This window comes from Gobius niger (assembly GCF_951799975.1).
Source record: "Gobius niger genome assembly, chromosome: 11".
Lineage (NCBI taxonomy): Eukaryota > Metazoa > Chordata > Actinopteri > Gobiiformes > Gobiidae > Gobius > Gobius niger.
Genome location: NC_136862.1, coordinates 18,858,516 through 18,875,281, shown reverse-complemented (window position 1 = coordinate 18,875,281; position 16,766 = coordinate 18,858,516). Strand labels below are relative to the sequence as shown.

General features: G+C 41.1%; 1 protein-coding gene across 1 annotated transcript; it reads left to right on the top strand.

Moving 5' to 3' along the window:
• Positions 1 to 9,983: 9,983 nt before the first annotated feature.
• On the top strand, positions 9,984 to 15,483 carry LOC306970764 (multidrug and toxin extrusion protein 1-like; the record flags this gene model as incomplete). The annotated part of the gene is given in 10 exon segments (XM_079566792.1): positions 9,984 to 10,269; positions 11,221 to 11,322; positions 12,815 to 12,883; positions 12,963 to 13,111; positions 14,231 to 14,273; positions 14,404 to 14,448; positions 14,542 to 14,639; positions 15,069 to 15,162; positions 15,164 to 15,167; positions 15,248 to 15,483. Coding segments are annotated over 10 exon segments (1,008 nt in total). The 5' UTR covers positions 9,984 to 10,101.
• Positions 15,484 to 16,766: the final 1,283 nt, after the last annotated feature.

Here is a 16,766-nt window from a genome sequence, read left to right as displayed (position 1 = left end):
CAACTTTGTGCGCGTCTCACGCCCCACTCTGGTGTCCCCTACATCGTCATCAACCACTTCTTCTCCGGCTCTCTAAAACGCTGGCTTTCCAAGTGCTTTAAATCTTGTTTGTACGTGTTTCGTTTGAGACGAGATAAGAGATTACCGTCATTCAGGAAATAATTCAGGTTGTCAGTTGGCAAATGTCTGAAATCAAGCTTGTGCTCTCACTACGTGCTTGTTCGTTTACATGCTAGACACCCCCCCTCCCAAAACCCCTGCCACCCTTTCATGACTGAGGCAAACCGAATAGCCCTCGGCGCAGGAGTGGGCACAGAGAGGTTAGCGGGGCAGATAAAGACAGTCATGGCAGGTCGTGGTGGTGTCGAACCGAGGGGCGGAGACACAGACAGTCAGATGTGGGGATGGATAGAGCATCGTATTGAGGTGGAAATTGAGCACGATTCTGGAGAAGCATAGGGAAAAGAGGTGACTGCTCGTATCATGGCGAAGTGTGGGGGAGTGAGAGAGACTGGTGGTGGGTAATTTAAAAGAGTGGGACACAGGAATGTGTGGAGGGTTATAGAGAGTCTTGTAGAGGTGTATGGAGGCAGGGATGGAGCGATAGAAGGAGGGGTGGTGATCCTGGGGGCCTGATGACTCATGGCTGTGCAGCGGTTTGTGCGTCACTGGCGCTGGCTGGAGGAGGAGATAGTGGAGAGGTCTACGCATTTAATTACAGCCTTCCAATTTAGACACACTGTACACACACGCACACGGAATAATATCACAAATAATTGTCTTACAAGAATTCTAATTTGTATCACACACATACTGACTCCCTCAGCACTCGAAGATGTTTCCCTCAGTGACACTCGAAACATCACCATTTCCATCTGCGTCCATCTTTATTAAAATAAACATAACTAATGTTCATGATCACGAGTACTTGCCAACCTGTGGTCAGCCATCCTAGACGGACCTTGAGGCACCAAACTTATCGAGCCCTAAAAATGTCTCAAATACCAAATCGTACCCTTTGAGCTGTTGCAGCACACGCTTTGTGACTGGAATATGAAATAGACATACAGAAAGACATGCAGGACTGGCTTTGATGACGCAGTGTGCCCAAAAAAACCCTGATCATAGTACAGAGTTTTCACAATGCCATTGGCTGCGTGACGTCAGCATCATCCCGCCGTGTTAAAGGTCATTCTTATAAGGCCGACCCTTCTGCATCACCTGACACGTACGGATTCATTACTAACATATGAATAGGTTTGAACAAAGCTTGTGCCAGCATCACACGAATTTCAGGACCTCAGGTGGAAATATTGTATATATCTCCTCATCACAGTTTATTTTCCTATAATAATCTCCCAGTTCAGCCAAGTTTATGAGAAGAACTGTAAAAACTATAGCCTCCTACAAAGCAAAACATGAAAATGACTTCCTGTAAAGCTGTTGTGTTCCAAGTGACATGAAGAAAACAAATGTTGACAACATAATTACCACCATTTGTATGTGTCATATACTTCTGCTTATCAACAATTAGGACTAGATGAAAAAACGGTCTAGTCTTACTGTGAACACTGTAAAATTCTTGCACCAGCAAAGATACATCCAATAATAGTTGAAAATGTCACTTTGTTTCAAATGAATTGTATTATATTTATTAGGAATTTAAAGTGTTTGACATTACTGTATGCCATTGTTGAGCAATTGTTCCAGCGACTAAACACATTAAATCTGCAGTAAAGACAGAGACAAAGAAAATGTGAAAACAGTGTTTTATAGAGATATAGAAAATCAATATAGAGAAATGGAGATTAGGTCAACAGTAGGAGTTTGTTTTTCCTTTTTGATTTACCTGCTGTTTTCCAAGTTGCACATGATTAAGTCTAGACTAAAGTAGATGAACAGCGGCACAGCGCCTTATCAAACTATGTTTGAGAAAAAGAAAACATACACATAAGTACTTAAGATCTATACTCATAAAGACCTTGTTGTGTCTAAAGTATTATTATGAGTTGTATCTACAACTGGCCGTTCTGAATGGCATGAAGGACATTTTTCTGACTCCCACCCTTTGCATTAGCGCCTCTCCACCTTTTATTTAAATTCCTCTTTTTGTGACTTGTCTTTTCCAGTCACTTTGTGCCAATTATCCCCTCAGTGGTTGGAAGCCTTACATTTAAACAATAGGTGCAATCAGCCCCCCCAGTGCAGTTTGAGCCCCCGCTCTTTGCTCTTCCAGCAGGGAGTGCACAGAAGGGATAATTTTACAAACATCAGCGTTTCCAGCTAAATGACGGGGGGAGGAAAAAAATGTTTGGCTGTCGGCCAGGTCACTCGGGGCCAAAGACACAAAACACATTTTATTTTTAAAGCTGACACAAAAACAAAATAGGCGCTTTACATTTTCATAAGCTAGAACGGCAAAAACAAAAAAGACAAATCAAAGAGGAAAACAAAAGATAGTGTTGGGTATTTACTCAGATATTGCACATTTTATAAAAGTAATAAAGTAAGTATAAATCAAATCCATGGTCTATCTAGATGTTTTTAAGTATTTTGATATAGGTTATATTTTTTTCTTTGCAAATTATCGTCCTAAATGTGTCTAATGCATTGTTTAGTGGTGTGCTTTTCACTGGTGTGTGTCCAGATTTTTCAATTTAACGCCCATTTCCCCTCTCATTCATGCCTACCATCATAAACTGTCAGTGGGCTCGTCCCTGGGGAGGGAAATCCCAGCTGTCTCTAAATAACTTTTCAGATCAAACCAATAAAGCTAATGTCGACCAACACTAAAGGCCACAGAGTCCATTTAACTGCCGCTTAATGCTTGAGCACACAAGCGACGCACACACCCACAGCCTCGCACATATTGTTGTGGATTACTCTAACCAGGCTAATGATCTCCTCAATGGGGCAACTGGGACTCTTCAGAGAGTGTCTTGAGCCAGGGGCCCCACTGGGACCTGCAGAGGGGCCCCAGGGTAATTACAATGTAAATGCTCAGAGTGTGTGTCTTTGTGAGTGTGCGCGCCTGCAAGAGCGAGATTAGGCTAATCTTCAATCTCCTCTTTTGTAAAGAAAATTTTGCTGATTTCAGAAAAGATCTAAATAATTTGTAAATAATTGTCAAAATAACACTGAAATGTGTTGAAGCCAATGATAAAATAGTGATTTTCCACAGTTTGTTGTTAGATATGTATTTGATATGTATTATTTACCATTTAGATAAATCTATTCCTTGTCCTTTTTTCTGCCCTGCACAACAATAACCTATAAAAAGCTTATAAGCTGAATAAGAACTACATGCTCCTTCTATTCAATAATACTGAGTTGCAAGGTGATGTCTATAACATAAGGGATGAAGCACAAAGAGCTTGTAGTGGTTGTTTACTAAGGCCCACATAATTTAACAAAATATATATTTCTAGATCTTGGGTAGAAGGATTCTTGCGTGTGTGCCATCGCGTTATGTTGTGTTAAAATACGTGTTTGCTCTTTTTTGCCGATGTACAGTTCACATCCTCTACGTTTACAAAGTAATATTCACCCTTTAATTTCTATCTGGCCTTTAAGAAAGAAGCCCGGCCTTCTGCCTCTTAGATTTCAAAATGATGTTGTACCGTTTTATATGTATATTTCTCAATTACATATTTATATATTTAAAAAGCCATTTATTAAAATATCCTTAAACCTCTATTGTTTTTTTGTTTTGTTGAGTATCTCTTACTGGAGATACTGGATCTTGTTTGTAAGCAAGGCCATTCCTCTGCCTCAGAGTCCACATGTGTTTCAATATGTGAACACTGATATTGGACGTGTTATTGGACGTGACAGTGGGATTGCAGGCAGGACAAGAAAAGGAGGTGGGCTGTAATTGAGCGCACGGCTAAATGAATGTATGATTGATGCAGGTTTGAGGGACAGGGGAGGGCAGCGCACGCGTCTCTGCTCTGCTGTGCCTTTGTTTCGATTCACTGCACCTCATCATCAGCCTCATCATCACCATTACCCCCTCATTCAACCCCCCCCCCCCTCTCTCTCTCTCTCTGTGTCTTGACCCTTGTCCCGCCCCTCCGAGTGACGCTGGCCATGTCATCAGATCAAAACATTACAGGTCATTATGGCTGTGCTACTGTGTGCTACTGTGGTATCTTAAAAAGGCACAGAAAACTCCAAATGTAAATTAGATCTGCTCTAGCGAAGAAAAAAAAAAAGCCATGTGCATTCAGCGCCTACTCTATAGACAGCCCTTCCAAATAATAGCTGAGCCCACCCACGATTAATTCCTGACCATCTTGTCACCATCTTGTGACCACGTTTCCCTTTACGTTTGCCCACCCAAATTCATATTGATATCTCATTTGGTATCGGACAAAGAGAGTTCAGTTGAGTTCAGTTCTCCAAATTCAGGTCTCTCCATCTAAAATGAGGCTATTGGGGGATTAAATGAAGAAAGTCATGACTAATTCTGTGCTCCTCGGGATATGTTTACTGTAAGGCCATCTAAAGCAGTACGCAAGACAATTTAATTCCCTGCAAAAGTGATGCTTGTGACATTGCCACAATAAATTACCTTGTGCAGCCCACATGAAAATGGTTGATTTCTCTGTGCTCCTATTTTGTGCACCTTAATATCATAGAAAACATTGACGTTAGGCCCTCATGTAAAAATCTGCGGATAGCATCTTGTAAACGCCTGAAGAAAGCACTGATAACTAGAGATAGCACAAAGATGCAAAACGAATTGAAATGGCAAAGAAGATTTGAGATAGGAATGTGGGTGTAAAATCTAGGGTCATAGAGTGGAGTGAAAGGTAGAGAGAGGTATGAACGCTTGAGCTGCGAAAAACATTGTGGTCATCTGCAGTGCGATGAGTCACCTGTCGGTAACACACTCTGGCTCACGCGCGCACGAACACACACACACACACACACACACACACACACACAAGAGAGAGAGAGAGAGAGGGGTTGAGCTTTGTAATCACAGCCCACAGCTGTGTATCTCACCATAAACTCACACAGCATTTGCCTAAAGTGTGGCATTGTGCAAAAGAACACAATCTTCCAAAAGGCCAACTGCAGCTAAAACGTGAGTTCAAAATACCAATGTGGTGTCGCGAAATCGTTTTTGTACTAGTGCAGAAATACAATGCGCGAGAGACAACAATGAAATTCTGCTATAAAAAAAAAAAACTGCCAACACAATACACTTCATATGTAAATGTTAACATCAAGTCTGGAGCCAGAACACCGTCTGTGGTGTTCACCCTCGTTTCCGCCTGCTTCCTGTCGATCAAACACGACAGGCTTCATGCATGAAAATCACAAGCACAAAGTAGCAGCGATAGTTCTCGATCATTTTAAAACCAATGACAAAATAAAGTGTGAATAAGTGGTCTTTCTTCCATATTCAAGTTTATGCCTGAGTCTGCTTATTGAGCTGCTGCTCTCGTCTATAAAGACAAAGGGATCATCATTCATTTGACCTATTTTATTGTCTAGCGCCTTCCCCTTTGCTCTCCTCCTGCCCTCCTCCTGCCCTCCTCCTGCCCTCCTACGTGGGCCACATATTTTCGCAATAATATAGCCATCCTCGATGATTCTATCAGTTTTATGTGTCTGAAAACGAACGAGATTGATTTAGTTAATTTGTTTGAATAAGAAGAGCTGCTTGTTCTGCCGGAGGATGTGACGGACGCCTTTTCACGAGTTTCTGCCTCGGTTTTAAAGTCTCTGTGCAGCTGGATGCCGCTGGTGCGCGGATTCATTGAAATTATTGTCAGCCACTTTGGTATTCATGCACACGTGCGGCTTTTAAAGCATTTCAATCTAGGAACAAGTGCTTTATGCAACATTACAGGTGTTAAAGACCTCGGAGTGCTTATTATAGATGTTGCCATGGCAGCACCGATGCAACTCATTATTGATCTGAAAATCTAATATTGTCCAAAAAAATCTGTCTGTTATTTTGCCCTAGTCCAAATGCAGCAGCCCCTTACAGCTTTTAGCCTGTTCAAACACATGGTTCTTATTCAAATACCAAAAAAACCCGCACTGGAGCTATTTTCTGAGATGATAGTGTCTGGAAAACAGACGGGATATAGCGTTGAATTTTCTCGAAGTTACACTAGTGCTGATAAATATTTTTCCAGAACTTTATCCAGAATTTCTGCAGTTTTTGGACAAAACCAGGGGCATCGAAAGGCTTGATCTCAATTAGTCATGCTCTCTTTGTTGCGGAGGAGAATTTAGACGCAGGTAAATGTGACTTGTGTGGAAGTAGGTTATACAGGTGTGGGCCTCCTTGTCGAGGGCACTGTCACATGATACATCTCCCGCTCCAGTGGCTCAGACTCGGGAAGAACAAAGGCCCCGAGGCAGACGCTGAGAGTGAGGGAAACAGGTTGCCTTCACATCAAGGTCAACCAGCTGCCACAGTCAATGAGGCTCTTCAGTCAAAGTCAACAAAGGCCACAACGGCGTTCGGCTCGACACTGCCATACATACAGGCCAGTGACAAAAGCACTCAGGCACCGCAATAATCTCATGAGCCCTGTGGGAAAGGCTGTCACTGAATGCATGTATGATTGTAGCACTCTGCTTTGACCACAACCAGACAAGTGGTCATGACACCCTTCGCTGCGGTGCGTTGTATTTACCCTTGCAGCTCTGTAGAGGGATCACGCTGCATTGTTTCAGAGCCGGATGAGTCATGAAGACCATTTGAGGAGAAGGCTCTTCTGTTGCATTACAGCTATTAAATCAACACAGGGATGATAATGCGTTCCCACGATGCCTGTTGTAGCTGACCAGACAAGGAAAATCATTTAGGCTTAATCCAACCTAATTACCTTGGAGACGTGACTGTCATACACTTGTGTTTCTGTAATGTGCCTGCACGTCTTTTTTTTTTTTCCTTTGCTGCTCTTTCTCTGTCAGCCTCAGTCACGAATAAATCTTCTGTGCGAAAAAGATCAAACCGCATTTATAGCTCCTCGTACATAACATGAGTGCTGCATTTCGAGTGACTATTTCAAGTAAATACTATATGAGTCACCACAGAAATCCATCGGCTCATACCTCAGAGAGGAGTCAGGTGCCTTTTTTGTGTGACTGAATAACTTGGAGCACTTTTGGGCTGTCATGAGTCTCTGCTTCAGTTATTTGTTCACTGTGACACGTCCAGTGATGTCTAAAAATGGTCAGAAAAAGGAGAATTTCATCTTTTTTTGCCAAATCATGCACCATCCTCTTTGTGGCTGCCTTTTTTTTTTTTATTCGGATAAAAGCAAAATTGCTCAAAATTGCACCCAGACACAACTGGCCCCTATAAATACTCCCATTTTTTTTTGCCTTAAGCAGATCTTATTGGTCCTAATGATATTTAGCTGATGCACTGGGGAGGGTTTCTTCCTGTGCTCCCTTCTCCACCTCTTTGTGTCTCGCTTGCTGCCTCTGACACGCTGCCGCCAGGAGATTGCTTCGTCCACCGCATGTGCCGTGTGATAAGTGTTGAAGCCACGGGCCAGCAGTTTTAGGGTCCCCCAGAATCCACTTATTATTTTGTTATCACTTTAGTCATCATCATTATCAGCCAGAGCAGACGGCCCCTCTGCATCATTGTTCTCAACAAAAATTCAAACCCTCACAGAGATGTGCAAAAGGCGCAAGAACAAAGAATGATCAGAACCTGCCCGTCTCATTGCTTTTGTCTCTCTTGGTCTTGTTCAACCGAGGAGCGTCTTCCTGCGTGGCTCATGCTGCCCTGTCTCTCCAGCCGCCATTATCTGAACCTGCTACATGCTCACCTATTTTCTCACAGTTTAGGAAAAATCCCAGCATACATGTTCAGATAAATGCGCACGCCGACCGTGTGTAAATACTCTGTCCCCTCCCGAAACTCTCCACTTTCTGTTCTCTCCAATTGCACCCCCCACCCTAATCCCCATCACACCACTACCGTCATCAGCCCTTATCTCTCTCCACCAAATCTGCTGTGACTCAAAACAATTTCCTCTCATTTGCGATTTTACTGCCCGCCCCCCGCCTCGTACACCTCTGTCAGCCCACCTACCCCCAGCAGTAAACCCTCTCAACCTCCTCAGTACCCCATTACTACCCATCCGGTGCAAACCCCACCCAATCTCACATGCACACGAGCACAAACACGTATACAAATGCACTCACACGTGTCGCCATAAGAATGACGGCTTGTCGTGTGTAAGGGGCGACTTCCACTGTCATCCAGTGGAGCCCGAGAAGAACTGCAGTGTGACGTCATGTTGGACGAAGACACCGCTGGTTGGAGGAGCACATCTACGTGTATGTGATTCTGGGCATGTGGCTGGGACTGGGGGAACCGGGGGAGTACGATTTGGAGGTGGGTGGACCCGGTGGGCCTCGCTGCATCACTGGCTGTGGAAAATGAATGAGCGCCTACGCAAGGTGTCACCCTGTCTCTCTCTAGTCAGCTAAGCTTTCCCTTTTTCAGTGTTTTACTTTGATGCTCAGCATTTACCGCCCTTTAGGCCCTGAGAAAAAAAACACCCCGAATTGGAAAAATTCTAACTTAATAATGTTCAACTAGATCCTTAATGCTTTTCTTTTTAGTTGTTTATGACTGCCATCAGCTGAGACAAGACATGTTGATCTCTGTTGGTTGATTAAATGATTAAGTAATAGAAAGTTCAGTGAAACAGTTCACTGTGATGAACGTTAACTCTTTATTGGAGCGAAACAGCACCACCTGGTGTATTTTATTCCTAAACCAGGCTAAGTTTACCATCACTTTAAGAAACATGACGTCCTGGAGAAAAGGACAGAAAGTACTTGGAACACTGTTCCATGTACCTTCTTTAAACCTTATCATAGGTTTGAGTTCCAGCTCCAACATTTGCTTAGTGTCTCTCCCCACTCTTCACCCACCTTCACCCTATGCTGCCGAATACATACAGGGCAAAAATCCTTTAAACAAATTAAATAAACATGAACAGTGCCTTGCAACAAAAAGTGTTTTGTTTTTGTCATTTCTATTTTTTATTTTTGTTGGTCAAAACCATGTCTAAAATAACTAATTAGGAAAAAGTTGACCATTTTCAACAGTTCAAGTGCAAAACCCCAATGCTGAGAAAAACTCGGATCCAAGCTTTGACATGTCAGTAGTGCTTCCACAGACATGTGGGCTACTTCCTTTATCCCACTGTCAGATGAGTCATGAATTGCAGGGACAGACACTCAGCAAATTGTCGGGTCTGGGTCCAGAACCCACGACCCTGAGGACAGAGCAATGTTTCTAAATAAATCATAAATAATGTTGTAAAAAAACAAAAACAAGTAGTGCATGAATGTGAAACGTTCACTATTATATTTAATAATTTGGTTGGGACAGTGCATGTTAATGAACATACATAGGACTCATGCATGTAAACACGTCATGCCGGATATGTCTTTGTGTTGAACACTTAGATGTGGTTGTCACGGTTTGATTTAGGACCCAAAAGCTGAACACAAATTGGCAAGTGCACAAAAGGACATTTATTGCATATGTGAATTGGTGGCTGGTAGGTAGATAACAGGCAGGCCAGTAGGTGGACGAACATGCAGGTAGACGAACATGCAGGTAGACAGGAGGGCAGGCAGACAAACAGGTCCTGGACAAAAAGACAAAAATTACTCAAGGTACAAAAATCTTCACCAAACTCACAGAAGCTAAAGCCAAACTAACTGTGGTAGTTTAACTGACGAACTGGCAGCGTGTGGAGGAAGAGCCAGGCTTCTTGTACAGGTCACAAGGTGCAGGTAACGAGCTGTGGATTGGATGCAGGTGCGTAACAGGTTGCAGATCTGCTGGCTCCGCCCAGGTGAGGAAACAGACAAACACAAAAACAAGAGGGAGGGGAGGAGTGGCAAAACAAGACCATGACAGTGGTGTTGCAGACCAGTTTACTCTGTAGTCATGTCAAACATATTTGGACATGCCACATAATCGGTTATTCATTAGTCAGATTCAGTCTCATGTGCCTGGTTAAAGTTATGCTGATCTGACAGCTCATATTCAGTGTCAGAGGTGACTTGTTTTTGTTCACATCTCGGTGTAGCATGGACAGTTGCAGAGAAAATGGGGAGAGCAAAGCAGAGAAAGAGCCTTGTACCTCAGCTCACGATGTTGAGTCATGCTGCGGCTCCTGCTTAAAAAACATCAACTACCGGATTCCTGCTGTTTACAAGAATGAAATAGTGCAGATTTTCAAACTGGCTGGACCTGTGGTACGTTCACTTTTGGTGTGTTTTTACTACTTCCAAAGATTTAGCAAAAAAATATTTGCTCTATTAACAATGACTCATGCTCGTTTCCTCTACAGATAGATTTTAGTAATTTTACTGATGTTAGGACCGGGCAGGTTGGCAACAAACAATTGCATTTTTTTCCTATTGATCGTTCTGAGTCTTCAATTTTTGAATCAATTTTATTCTTCATATTAGAAACAAATGGATTATTTTACTAAAGTGGCTCATGAACTAAAACAAGACCTTTCAACAGGATTTGCTGTAGTCTTTACTCAGGCTACTGCCCCATCCTGTCTCAGAACTCATGGCTTTGACATTGCCCTGATGTGTTGCAGCTCTGACACTTTCAGGTTTCTCATAGAGAGGTTGCACCTTTCCAAATCTGCACTGTGATATACATATATGCCTGATGGTTCTGTGCAGTATTTGTGTAGTTCTTAGAACTGCACTTTTCTGGACCGAAATTTCTGTTGAGATGTCATTGCACTGTAATGTTCACGGTAAAATACTTTTTACACTTGTGAATAAGACTGAGGCGAACTATTTCCTCAGGTGAATTTTAGAAAATCAACAGTTTCTTTCTTTCTTTTTTATTTCAATGAGTCATTGAAGGCCAGACCTTCTTGGTGGTAAACGAGGACATTTAGTTTCTTTTATACAAGCCTTTTTTATGCCACAGGCTGTCAGATTGTACACCCCTCATTTGCTCAAACTATTTTTTAAGAAGAAAAGAAAAACTGTAAGACATTAAGAGAACACAAAAGAGCTACAGGAAAAGTGAACATGACTAAAGTCAGCTGCCAGCTCAAATGGACCGTTATTGCATAAGGCACTTTTGATATGAATAGATCTAGTATGTCCGTTCACTATTTTAGTCATGTTTGCCGTTTTCTTATGATATATTTAAGAGTTGACAACATTTTTTCCCAGTTCATTTCCCAGTCGATGAGCTTCATGATAGGCTTCGTCAGCATGGTGTTCTGCGGTCACCTGGGGCAGACGGAGTTGGCGGGAGTGGCCTTAGCAACAGCGGTAAGACTTGGCTCATGATTGACACAGCTTGAGTGATATTTTAACTTTGAGCCAGACTCGGCCTGTTTGGGTTGATGTTTAAAAACAGTGTAGCTGGGCTTCATGTTGTTCTCAGGATTTGTTAAAGATCAAGCCTGATTTAAAGCCATACTGTGGAAATTTTGCCCAGTAGGATTAAAATAAAAAAAACATTGATTTTTATCACAGGTATATTTATTGATGAAAAATTAGTACTTTAAAGATGCATCTTGACTCTTAGTGGGCTCACCTACTCAGACCTGAATCTTAAAGGAACAGGCCACCGTTTTTACATACTGAAATATGTTCTTACATGAGTTTAGACGAGTTGATACGTACCTGTCTGGTCTTTGTGCATGCCCTCTGTCACGCATAACGAACAAAGATGTTGTTAGCATTTGGCCTCTCCCAATGTATTGGGACTAGCCAGAAAACCACACTTTTAACTTCCCTGCCTCTAGGTCGGAGGCACCAACACTCACTAATAGAATCACAAAGAAGATGCTAACAGGCTAACGGGCAAAGCTAACTGTGGGCTAGCGCCACTTAAACAGTATTTACAGCCAAGTTTGGGTGAAAAAAATGATCTCCATCATGTAATTAGGTTGTGGCACAATGTACAATATCCCTCTCTCTCTTTGTCTTTTCTGTCAGCGTAATATATTTACTCTCACACACAATTAATGATTTAAAAAAAACGCAACATGCTACGACACCTGCAGTGGTGCTTATGGCGTCTAGGGGCATGAGTTACTTATTTATGCTTTAATTTAGTAGTGGGACATCCCCAGCTTATGCCACTGCTTTTCTTTGACTACAGGCAGCCAAACACAAGTTTATTTTAGATCCGCTCTCTTTGTTTTGATACTTGATAGATGAGCAGCAGATGCATGTTTGGTATCGCTTGTTGTTTGTTTTGAGTTGTGATGTACCATAATGGGTAACACTTTATAATAATGGTATATGAGTTCATGCATGATTTTCATGAACTTGTGTATGATTTCATGAATCATTCATGCATTACTAAATCATGACCTCTCAGGAACAAACATGATTGCATGTTGGTTCATGGATGACTTCATCCCTGAATTAAACGTGTAACTACTGTAATGAATGTACATGAAAATCTTAATTATTCATCATGATCAAGAGGATCCTGCATGAACATCATGACTCATATGGAGGAAATCTACTTGTAAATTATATCCCCCTCAACTAAAGTGGTGCATTACCTACTTTTTAACCTGTTAAAGACCAGCTTAGTCCTGAAGAAGAAGCAATGATTTCTGGATTTTATTATATATATTTTTTTGGTTAAGATCTGGTTCAGATCTAGTTAAACCTGTGTGCCCCTGGTGTTCTCTTGGCCTTACATTAGCTTTTGTGGTTCTTGAAATTAACAAGTAAAGGAACATTTAAAAAAAAAAAAGCCTATATATTGTTATTAAGCAATCCGTCTCTCATCTGTTTCAAGGTAATAAATGTCATGGGTATTTCAATCGGCTCAGGGATGTCCTCAGCTTGTAACACTCTCTTCTCTCAGGTTTTTATTTTTTATGATAAAATAAAATACAATAATGTGTATATCTACATGTTTTTACTCTGAGTTCTCTTTCCTGCAGACATTTGGGAGTGGAAACTTGAAACATGTCGGTGTAATACTGCAAAGGTGCATTTTGATCCTACTTTTAGCCTGTTTTCCCTGTTGGGCCATACTTATTAACACAGGGCCCATTTTGTTGGCTGTGCGACAGAGCACCAAAGTCGCCAGGTAAAACCCTTTCGCTTCCTCTATATTTTCTGCTTTCGGCTCATTTCCGATCTTTTAAAATTACTATAAATTTGCCAAAGATTGTATGTGTTGACCTAGTCTAGAAGGGGGATAAACTAAAGTCCAGGGCTACATGTGGTCCTTCCCTCAAAGCATTTAATCCAATTAGATCAGTTCTGAGAATAATCACTAGCACTAACTAAACCATACTTTGACATATTGGCTAAAAGGAAGACTAACACCACTGTGCTCACATGACATTGCGTATTCGTAAATTGGATTTGATTGAAAACCGTTTACCTCCAATAGGCCCTTTACATAGTTACGACACTTCCTCGGAGACGTACTATGAGCATTTACACTAGCCATTAGCCATTAGTTTGTCTGTAGTTTAAAGGGATGCAAGTTGTCATTTTTATACTCACTACTGCCGCCTCAGGTCTAACGCATAACTGCAGTTTCTATATTAACACATTGTGTGCCAAAAACAGAAAAAGTTGTTTTTGCGGGGGGTTAACTATGAAACTAGACACTCTAATATACCTTATGTGTGATATTGGGGGCTGTGTAATGAACAGAACTGAAATAAGGGCTACAAATATCATGAAACAGCTGAATCCCAAAATCAGCGCAGCACTCAATGTGTTAAGCTCGTGCATGACGGCATTTTGGACCCGAATTAAGAACTTTTTGAGTGACAGTGCAGGATTTTAGAGGCAGTTGTGGTGCAGTCTGGGCTCATTCTACACATTAGGACATTGCAGGAACATGGGGGGGGGGGGGGAATACATAATTAACATTTTTTTAAACTCTGTCAAGTCCCTTTAAAGACAGTGTGTGATTTTTTAATATTTACTTATTTGCCAGGCAGCGTCTAAATTTTCCATAGTTTTTCATATAGGGTACTCTATACACTATTCGGAGAGAAAAAGGCGGAAGAAAGGGCTTATTGACCCTCTTTTGGCATGCGTAAGGTTTGAACGAAAGTCTCCCATACCTGATATAGACCATAGACAGCATAGATAGAAATTGGTTGCCTATGCATTGTTTCTAATATTGAATAAGAAAATGTTTCATTATTGTTTTTAACATTTGAGCTGGCTTTTTAAACCCCCAAAGACTTGCCCAGCTGTATGTTAAGATCTTCATGCCTTCACTGCCTGTGAGCTTAACTTCTCTTTTGACACATTCTTGTGTTTCTACAAATTGCTCTCAAGTACGTGATGCACATACTTGAGAGTGATGCACTATTGATCTAATTAATGCTATTCATGTCATTGTGGGTTTTGCAGGCGGTCTTTATGTACCAACTGCAGGGGAGGTATCTTCAATGTCAGGTATTTTTATTGATTTCTAGTCCATTCTGGAGTAATGATGTTGTCAGCAACATAAAGGAATTTGAGAAAGAGGCTTATGTTCTTGCTACACAGGGCATCATCTGGCCACAGGTGGCCGTCGGGGCCATTGGAAATGTTTTTAATGCAATTATCAACTATATTTTTCTTCATCTTCTGGACCTTGGGGTTGAGTGAGTACAAAATGAGTTTTGAAATATTTCCCAATAAACTGCCGACTTTCAGGGAAGATGAACTATAAAGTTCAGAATAGCAGTAGCAATAATACTGTTGACTTTATGCAGCTTTGCAGTAGAAGAGCTTTTATTGGATTGTGCACATAATCAAATTCAAATGATTTTTCTTTCTTTTTATTAATTGACTGGTTTACCTCAATCCTATATTTGTAAGAGTTTGTGGTTCGAGTGTTTTTTGGAACTTGGAAGAATGAAAAGAAAAGTATTATATTTTAAGTGGTGCTGCTGTGGAAAGCATTCATTTGTCTCATTATTGCTCATCTCTGAAGGACAAATCAGAATAATACAGAGTTATTTAAGAATTATCTCGTTTCTTTACATGTTTAATGTGTATTACCAATATTGAACTTGTTTTTCCTAATTTAGAGGCTCTGGAGCAGCCAATGCCATCTCACAGTACTGTTTAGCTGTGCTTCTGTTTCTGTACATCCACATCATGAAACTTCACAAAGCCACGTGGGGATGGTAAATTGTTCTTCCAATATATTGATAACTTGATTGGCCGTTCATTTAAAATGATCTATCTGGTTTCTTGCAACTGTCAGGCTGGTCAACAGACTGCCTTCGAGATTGGAGTCTGTTCATGAGCTTGGCCCTGCCCAGTGTGGTGATGATGTGCTCCGAGTGGTGGCTGTATGAAATCGGGAATTTTCTGGCGGGCACCATCAGTGAGGTTGAACTGGGGGCGCAGTCTGTGGTCTATGAACTGGCCACTGTTGTTTTTATGGTAACTATCATAATGCCTCATTTGTGGTTTTCAAGCTGGTCACTAGAAGTATAGGAAATATTTGGCTTTCTGAGAACTGCCAGATCAATACAATGCCTATATAACGAACTGGACAATACCAGGTCTAAACTTTGGCTAAAATCAGAGACAGTTGTAAACATTGACTGATTCAAGGGAAGAACGATGTAGTTTACACCATTTATTACAACAGGGGTCAACAACGTGGTGCCCGCGGGCACCCAGGGGCCCTTTGGGGCATGTCCAGTAGCCCTTGGGACTTTTTCTAAAGTGTAAAACACTTCATTTTCTTGAATCTAAAATTGCAGTTATTTCGGTTCTTGTGACTCGGTATGAGTTTAAAATAAAGCTATTTTAATATAATATGGGGTCAATATCCTATAAGTGAACAGTGTACGTTTAAGTCTTTAGGATTTGTTTTTAACTGGTAGCCCTCGAAAAACTTAATGCTCTTAAAGTAGCCCTCAGCTGAAATAAGGTTGGTGACCCCTGCATTACAATAAAGGTTGCAAATATTGGAGCAACAAAACAGCTTCTCCAGAAAAGAACGTACTACAGCAACTTCAACTACCATTGGTGGCTCCAATCAACGGTACGTCTGCATCTTAACTTCTTAACCCCCACCTGAACCAAACAGATTTTCTCCAGTTGGGCCGGCCTTACCTAAATGTAAAAGTGTAATGTCTCATTTGAAAGCTAAGACCTACAAAGCTGATCTAAACGGATCTTTTTCCTTGTGTTGTTGCTTTTTTGACGCTGCTTTTTTTTTTTTTTTTAGACTTATTCCATTGCTTTCTTTTCTTTTTTGCTTTCAGTTTTTGCTGTTCTTAGCGGTTAAAGCCACTCACACTTAGCATCTAAACCTCACTTTAACGGAGTGCGTGTTCTCCATTTCGGCTTTACCCAAATCCAAAAATCTAAAAAGATTTTTTTTCATCATGTTTCTATGCGTTGTTGCCGCACTTTTGTCACTACTTTGTTTTCGCTTTTTTTTTTGCTTTTTTTTTGTCACTTTTTTGTTGTGTTTTTTCTGCATTTTCATTGTCATTTATGTCTCGTTTTTGTTAGTATTTTTTTTTTTTTTTTCAGGAAGCTTTTAGATTTGGGTAATGCCTAGATAGTAACTGCTTGTGTAGGTGGGAGTTAAGAGGTTAAATGACAGTGAAGTGATAAGTTCAGAAAAATAGAAAAAGTGTGAAAGAGGCCATCTATATAAAGAGAGAAACTACAATGAACATAAATGATTGTCAGACTGTATTCGATAGCCATTTCGGCCTAAATCGAAACAACAAACACATGGGCATAATCTGCTAATGAGA